Source organism: Juglans regia, chromosome 7, assembly GCF_001411555.2.
Source record: "Juglans regia cultivar Chandler chromosome 7, Walnut 2.0, whole genome shotgun sequence".
Taxonomy (NCBI): domain Eukaryota; kingdom Viridiplantae; phylum Streptophyta; class Magnoliopsida; order Fagales; family Juglandaceae; genus Juglans; species Juglans regia.
In genome coordinates, this window is record NC_049907.1 from 2908231 (window position 1) to 2917115 (window position 8885).

The following is an 8885-nucleotide window of genomic DNA, read 5'->3' on the forward strand; positions in this document are numbered from 1 at the left end:
CCCTTCAATCCCTCTCCATCAGAGAGTGAGGCAGCTTCAAATTCAATTGACTTGTACGTAACCACTGACTTGAATCAACAAATCTTTGAGATGAAAAGCAGAGACATCTTAGCATGATTAGATTAAAATCCTAAGCTTGCAATTACCCTTATTATCAAATTACAGAGTTTGTTGAAGGGGAACAAGGACATCTGCTTCTTAGATGATGATTGTGTAGACACTTGATATTACTGTAATTACATGAGAGAAGTCTATTTTGCTCCCTCATATAAATTACTGTAATCAGATTCAGAACTACCCACAAAAGCCAACAGCTCTATTTTGCTCCCTCATGTTCAATTACTATGGATGTTGGAGACAATTGGAATAAGTTGATAGTATAATTGCAAAGTTTGATGCTGCTAATGAATTAAAGCCACAACGCCAGATTAGTAAAAAATACCAGATCTAGTTTCCATCTCTAGGCATTTAAATTGATAAGCCTAATTGATTCATAGAGCATAAATTGCAATCAATCTGGGAAATTTGCAAAAGAGAAAAAAGGGCAAAAAGTTGCTCAAATCTTCATTAAAAAATTCTGTACCACAATCGAAAATATCCCAACCAACGACCATCATTTCCACCACAAATCCCCATCCTCCAAAAAATACAAGATGAAAACGACCTCAAAACAAGGAAACCCCTCCTCGTCGTTCCTCTTCTTAGGCTTGCAGTAAGTCTCTTCGATGTGCTGCGCCTGCGCTATGAGAAGCCTAGTGCAGTGAGCTTCCTGATATTCAGGACAGCGTAGTTTTAGGCCATATAGACTCCGAACACTGTGCCCACAAGGAACAAGAAGGTGCTCTTGATCAAACCCATTTACTTCTACTTTAAAATAGCAGATTACTTCCCCAGAAGTAGAATCAGTCAAGGTTTTTTGGATGGGAGTTAGACAGATTCATTCACTCCTCATGCTTTTTGTTCTAGGGTTTAACCTCTCATTTCCAAGCAGTGTGATTCGTGAATGTGAGGAAGAAGAGAAGTTAAAATCCTTTCTCGGAAGAAAAGAAAAAGAAGAAGAAAACCCAGCCCATTCATCGATGATTCTTCAGGGGTTCCGTGTGAGGTGAAATGTGGGGTTCTATCACTGTGGAGCTCTTTCGAATTTCAGAAACCAAAAGTGAAACAAAATGCACCGTTTCACTAATGTCTACGTGGAGGATCGGGTACGCAGGGTCCCCAAGCCCGGGTGCAAGTAGACTTTTTGTTATATTATTATTTTGATGAATCTAATGGTTAATCTAATGTGGAGTTATGGATAAAGAGGTTTTAGATATATGGAAAACATGTACTTTTCATCAAAATTTAAAGATGAATTTGATGAATCCAATGCCAGTGCTTTTATATCGTTATTTTTAGCTTGCATGCTACTGTAATAGTATTGAGTGGCTAGCTAGGCGTAGTATGTGCAGTTCTGCTTTTGTTTTCATTTCATTTTTCTATGGCAGTTGAGTTTATTAGGTCGTAACGTTTCCTTTTAATAATTTATAAAATATATGCAGTCCATGCGTGCAGTCAGGATTCAATCGTCTGATAGCTTGGTCCCACTTTTTCTTTTTAACTCTTTTCTCTTCCTTTTTTTTTCCATGGCTTGTTTTTTTTTTCACCCACTCTCACAGAATGCACTCCCACTTTCTCTTTCTGGAGTTTTCTGTATTTTGTGCTAGCAATAAGTACTTCATGCAACTAAGGAACCCGATCTTGAGGGAGACACATTCCACAGATCCACTATTGTTTACAAACCACAACTAGTTACAAGCTCAAGCCTCCCCCTAGTCACCAGTGCAATCTTACTTCAACCACCCAACAATGTAATGATTTACTTAGACTTAAAATCTCAAAAAAAAAAAAAAAAAAAACAAATAGCAATAGAGAGAGAGAGAGAGGATATCCACTTCATAATCAAGAATTATGGAGATTAAGTAGTTGGACAAGGATGAGAGAAGCGAGAAAGAGAAAAATGGTAGTGAGCTGATTGGCGTGGAACCAGATGATGCAAATGGTCATGGGCCATCATCTTCTCCACCGCATTCAAGAAGCAGTATAAAATACCCAAGCCATCATCTTCCCCACCGCATTCAAGAAGCAGTATAAAATACTCAGGCCATCATCTTCCCTACCGCATTTAAGAAGCAGTATAAAATACCCAATCATGAAATAGAAGTATAAAAAAGTGATTTACCATGAATGTCGTAGAAATCACCCAGTACGAGAAAATAATTAAAGAAGCTATATCCCAAAAATCAAACAAGGAAAAATAGAGAAAGACGTACGAGAAAAGAAGAAACAGAAGAAGAAAGAGAGAGAGAGAGAGAGGGGTCTACTTTTGTCCTTTGTATTTTATTTTATTCAAAATAAACTCTCACATACAGTCCGTTTACCTCCCGCTTGCACATCCCTTTTGTACCTAACAAAACTGATTTTTTATTTCTACACTTTCATCCTTCGACCTCTCTCTCCCTCCTCAAACTCTCTTAGGCCTGTCTCTCTCCCCTCAAGCTGTCCTTAGCACGCTCTCTCTTCGACCTCTCTCTCTCCTCAAGTTCACCTCTCTATTAAAAAAGTAGTGACCACGAAAGGTGTAAAATGCAGGATAGTGAATGATAATTGATAAGAAAGATTTTTTCAATTTTTTATAACATACTTTTTCAATTTTCCAATCGGATAATAATAGGATTACTACATTCCTATCATCATTTTAAAACTCATTTTATTTTATTTTTAAGTTATTTTTAATTTTTTTACTTAATAATTAAGTAAATAACTATTAGTGAAATTATATATTTTTTAAAATTTTTCTTAATAATTAAAGATGTTAAAAAATATTTAAAAAAATAATAATTTTAAATATATTATAAAATGGTAAAAAGATAGTAAGACAATAGTAGGTCAATCATTATCTTTTTCCTATATATTATATATAATTATTTGGACAGAGAAAAACTAGTAATAACAGTGTTTTCAATTGCGACGAAAACTACTCTATCTCGACACCCTTTTCCACGACAAGTTTTCTCACATGATTTAATTGCCTCGATTTTCTCGTTGAAAATAACTTCTATTTTAGACAAATTTTCCATCGGCGTTTATGTGCATGCATATATGCCTATTTGCAGCGAGTTTGGACATGATCGATGCATTTACCTATAAATCAGCATGCCAGTAAATGCATCACTTTTTTATGGCGCCCATATATAACAATTGAAAGAAAATAATAATAATAATAACAACACAATTTATTTAAATATTTACTAATATAGTATGCTTACAGTTTGGTACGTTAATAAATAAATTTGTAAATAATTTTTTTAATAAATAAACTAAATACACGTACGTACTAGCCAATATTGGCCCATTAATTAGTAGTTGCAGGTGCATATCCTATAAACTTCCTTAAATTTTTTTTATCTACTTCTTCTAGTGTTGGGCGGTGAGCTCCCGCAACCCAGCCTGTATGCCTAATCTGCTTGTCTCGCCAGGGGACTGGTGGGCAACCCGTCCACCTCGAGTGTGGGTGTGGCGAGTTCCTCACTCAGAAAAGCGTATACAAGTGAGGGGTGGAACCTATCTGCCTGTATATTTAAAAAAATCCTAATTATGAATGAGAAATACTATATTTATAAATAAATTATATAAAAATAAACCCATATTTTATACATTCAAATACATATTAATGAAAGTCACAAAATACTACTATTTACAGATCAACTCAGATCATATGTGATCACCTCAGCATCCAAATGCAGCCTACTTCTTCTCTCTCCTCTCATTCCTCTCACTGTCCTCGACTCATCTCCTCTCTCTTGAGTCCCTTCATTTTCTCTTCTATTCTCCCCCTTCCTTTCACGCCTTAGTGGCCTCATGATTCACCGTCCTCTCTTCTTTCTCATTTCTCTCCTCCTCCTCTCATTCTAGCTTCTCTCTTTATTGTCATGGGTAAGATCACAGCTTGGCCGTGGGTCTTCACGACCCAAGAACACGGTCATCGCCGTGGATCTATAAGTTGAAGACCCATGACTACGATTGTAGGTCTACGAGTTTTATGGCCCATGGTCGCGACTGTGGGCCCTTGCGTTTTATGAGTATAGATCTGTATTTTTGTACACAAATCTTTAGATCTATTCACAAATATGAAAATCTATGCGATTTTGTGCATTTTGTTGAGACTTTTTGTTGGATTTATGAGATTTTTCTAATATATATGTGATTTTTTTTGATTTTCTTGTAAAAAATGTATGGTCAAACAGACTGGGTGGCTAGATGGTGGCGGTGTACGTTAATCCGCCCATCCAATATGTGGGTCATGTAGACGATCAAAGATATGGGCGGGGATGAGGTGTAGAGATATGGGTGGCTGCCTACCCACGTGGGGTGAGTAGCACCCTTAACTTCTAGATGATATAATATATGTAATTTAATTTCGAAAGGCATATTTCATACATTAACATTGATATACATATATATGATTGTCAGTGAGACTTCTTCTTAATCCTTCTATATATAAAATAATTAATCCAAAGCCCCATGAGCTATTTGTATCTCTTGTAAAGACATGTAGATCGATCCTCAGGCTAGCAGTACTACTTATTTAATTGACTTAAAAATTAGCTGGAATATCAACCACCGGCCTCAACTAACTCAAATCTACACCGCACCGCATGCACATTCATGACAGTTGGAGAAATGGTTTAACTACCAAATATATCCCTTTCTTCTCATTAATTGAAATTTATTTACTTGGGAGAAATATTAATATTGAAAGCACAATATATTGTAAGAAACCAACAGCAAAACTACATAAGAGAAGTAAAAAAGAGAGAATATTGCGTGAAGTCAGAACTTTGGAGGCCAGAGTCTAGAGATACTGCATGCATGCATGCAAAGACATCGATCGATCGGGGGTGGACGGACATCATCGAATATCGTTAATTTTCATGAAAATGAAAATGTCAGTGGTCTCGAAGTTGTTTAAGATTCATGGGAGAGATGCATTTGGTGTCTCCATACAGCAATTTCTTGGCGATAATAAGGTTGGCAGCCTCGCTCGGATGATAAGGATCCCAGAACACATGCTTCGATCGCTCCGCGCACATACTCGATGTTGGCCCGCACGGAATTATTCCTGCAAACTGGCCCCCGTTTCCACAGCATGCTTTACTAGCAGTTATAAATCCTGCGCGTATGCACACAAATTAATGCTCTTAATCTTTTATATATATATATATTTATATATATATATATATATAATATATTTGCAATCGTGAATTGTGCAACAACCGCGTAATTGTTTTAAAAAAAGTAAATAAAACATGACACTCACATAAAAAAAATTAATTTTTTAATAGTGGATCTTACTTTTTTTCAAAGCGATTACGCGGTGTTCACACTTCACGATTGTATGTAGAATTACTTTTATATATATATATATATTATATCCTTATTCTCTTTGAATTCTAACAATAATCAAGAGATCTATGTCGTCGATCTCCAAACATCAAATCTGCCTCATGTAACAATTCAAGGAGGCACAAGCTGCTATATATATAACATAGCCGGCCCATAATTCAAAAGGGCTAACTAGAGTTACAACTCGGGTCATAATCACTTGGAATTCATTATAAAAAGTAAGAACTCATTTTTGAATAATGGGAGATCTCATCACTATCTGCATCTTATTATATTGAATTCAGAGCACTATAGCAAATGACCAAAGTCTATGGAACTGTTGAAGACCATCTAACCATTTATACCCATATATAAGTACTATATATATAATATTCATGTGTGGCCCATAAACATAATTACCATGTTGTTTGTAATTTGTGATGAGATCCATGACCAGATCATAGACATTTGCATGAACAAACGTGGCTCCGGGGAGGTTTTCATTCAGTTGGGCGAGCAAATCCTTCAACCGGGCATTGTATCGAAGTGCTAGCTTGTTCGGCAATTCTACACACTCGTCTTCTTTTAATTGATTTATTGTCTTTTGATATGGTATGCAGCCTATCGGGCCGACATTCCCGATGACAAATTTCCGAGCATCAAGCTGGTACAACCTCTGCAACATATGAATGTAGTAATTAATCATGTTTTTGAGAAAACCTCATGACATATATATATATATATTAATGTACCCCATGATAATTTATTAGCAAGTTTTGAATTAAGATGCATGGTTAATGTAATTTACGTACTGTTAGTTGAGTCCTGAAGTGGGAGAGCATGTCATCGATAAAGGCATCTGGGCTTTCAGAAAGTCTTGCTCCAATGGAGAGGACTGGAAGCAGATAATTGTTTAGAAAATCATTTGCTCCAATTGTGACTGAAAAGATGGATTTCTTCATTATGTAATCTTTAGCCTTTGATGGACCTAACAATTTGTCAAACTGTTTTCTTGTAATGTTGAAGTAATCAATCTGGATATCCATTCCAAGTCGATTAACCTGCAAACATGTAATATTGTAAATGAATTAGCTGGGAAATATTGAAATTTCGACTCAAAGATCATGATCAAGTGTTCTAAGGGCTCACAAATATTCTTCCAGTTGCATTCATGATTCCTCCTCCTCCTGATGCGTAATTTACACCATATAATATAGCTTTCCCAGTAGAATTTGGTGACAAAAAAGGGACAGCATAGTTTGGTGATCCCAGTTCTTCTCCTGAAAATCATGAAAAACCCAATAAATTATTAACACAAAATATATATCATGTGAAAGAGAAGGTTAAATATTGCTAGCAGTTGCATGCATGCATTTAGCAGCAAAACCCAACCACCCCATTAAACAAATAAAGATCACAGATCAATTAATAAATCATAACCCACATAAAGAGATCATCAGAGCTGCCTATCTAGCTTACCAATAATATCACCTATGGTTCTCCCATTGGTATAACGCCCTGTAGGAGTTCCTTTCGATGCCTTGAAATCAATTCCATTAGGTGAGATATTTGCCTTAGACAAGGTTGGCAAGTAGTTGTTATTCCCAGCATCAACCAGAGAATCACCAAAGATAAAAGAAGCCCCCAAGCCTTCTTGATTTTGATGATCAGCAGCCTTTCCAAAACAACACAAATTGAATAACAAAACAATGATCACCAAGGTAATACTGCAAGATTTCATGGCTCCCATGGCCTTCATAATTCTGATCAGTCAGGAAGGACTAAAACAGTACTATTAATGGCAAGCCACCGGCTAGTTCAGTACTGCAGATTACAAGCATATATATAAATATACCTTGTTGATCAAGTTGTTCAGAAGATCAGAATTAGGAAGGAGAATCCATTGATGAAACTTGTAAACTTGTTAATGTAATAATTAGTTGCATTTGGTTTGACCCCTTTTTGTAGAGGAGAGGACCAGTGGTACATGATGATAAAAGCTTCCTTGTGGTAGTTCATCAACATGGGCGGGATTTTCTCAACGTGTTGGCCTGGAATTTGTACGTTGATTTTGCTTCTGCAATAAGCAAGTACTGATCCAAGGGCGCGCTATACACACACACACACATGAGGGTCAAAGAATGTGTACTAAATTGAAGTTTTATACATTAAGGAATTTATTTGGAGAACTTAGGTCGTTAGGTGGTGTTTAGTTGAGACGTCTGAACACCAATCAGGTTTCTACAATTTCAAGAAATTTAATTGTTAATTCAAGGTTTTTCGAGATTTCCATACTAAACTGGCCCCCACTTTTTCGTTTTTGAAAAAGGGACCCAAGAAGTTGATGACATTATTTGGAATCTTAAAATCTAAAAAGTAATCATCCATGTACAACTTTTTATATAATAATATTTTAAATTGAGAGTATTTTTATAAAATAATGTTAATTTTATATAATATTTTATGAAAATGCCATTTATTTAAAATATGATCGTATAAAGTATTGTGAAAACGATTGTATTTGTATCATTTTCTAAATTTAAATTGTTTGAGAAATGCATAATTAAGCAGAAATCTTTCACAATAAAATTTATACATTAACATAATTTAATGTGATTTGTTGGATTATAATTTTTTTTTAATTTTAAAATAGATCTGGCATATTATATTAAACAATTTTAAGGTTTAAGTTTTCTTGTATAAATCTTGCACGTAAACCCAACAAAATGTTTAGCTTTATATCAATCACGTTGGATGGGTAAGAATCCTAAATGATTGCTTAATTTCTTAAATGATTGTCTATGATTAATTTGAATTTCTTCTCAATTTCCTTTAAATGGAAATGTGAAATCTCAATTTTCATTATTTAAAAACTATTTTTTAATTTTAGGCCTCGTTTAGATTCGAAAATGAGTTAAGATGGATTGTGAATAATAATGAGATGAGTTATGAATAGTAATGAGATTTGTGAGTTAAAATTACTGAATAGTAATAAATAGTAATGAGATGAGTTGAGATAAATTAAAATTGACTGTGAATACAATCGAGTCCGTCACTTTTTACACTGTTATATATTAGGGTAGTGATAGACTTACTGCCATATTACTATCCATCTACTACCAAAAGGCATTTTAAGTTTTTTTTTTTATCATTTTCTTTTAAGTATTTTTTTAACATTCTTAATCACTAAGAAAAAATTAAAAAAATATATATTTACTAATACACATTTTCTTAATCATTAAGTAAAATAAAAAAATTAAAAAAAATCAAATAAAAAAAAATAGTAAGTAAATAGTAATATAGTAATAACCCTATCATTATTTTATATATTAACTCTAAAAAATATTTTTGAATTGTATTATATATTAAAAAAAGAAATATTAATTAATCCCTGTCACCGAGTTGACAGCAACCCCCCAACTTTACTTTCCAGTTTCCCTCCCTTCCCCAGCTTGCCATAT

The 8885-nt window shown here is 34.5% G+C and overlaps 1 protein-coding gene across 1 annotated transcript; it reads right to left on the reverse strand.

The window, feature by feature from the left end:
- Nucleotides 1-4726: 4726 nt before the first annotated feature.
- LOC108995271 (GDSL esterase/lipase At2g23540-like) lies at nucleotides 4727-7331 on the reverse strand. Its single transcript, XM_018970808.2, has 5 exons — nucleotides 6904-7331; nucleotides 6574-6704; nucleotides 6237-6485; nucleotides 5845-6100; nucleotides 4727-5212 (listed from the first exon to the last, which is right to left on the reverse strand). Exons 1-5 carry the CDS (start codon nucleotides 7181-7183, stop codon nucleotides 4989-4991), a joined length of 1140 nt encoding a protein of 379 aa, XP_018826353.1. The 5' UTR covers nucleotides 7184-7331; the 3' UTR covers nucleotides 4727-4988.
- Nucleotides 7332-8885: the final 1554 nt, after the last annotated feature.

Coding starts and splice junctions, on each gene's coding strand:
- LOC108995271 (XM_018970808.2), bottom strand. CDS start 7,183: ATGAAGGCCATGGGAGCCATGAAATCTTGCAGTATTACCTTGGTGATC. Junction 6,705..6,903: donor AACCATAGGTGATATTATTG/GTAAGCTAGATA, acceptor CATGATTTTCAG/GAGAAGAACTGGGATCACCA. Junction 5,213..5,844: donor CACAAATTACAAACAACATG/GTAATTATGTTT, acceptor GCATACGCGCAG/GATTTATAACTGCTAGTAAA.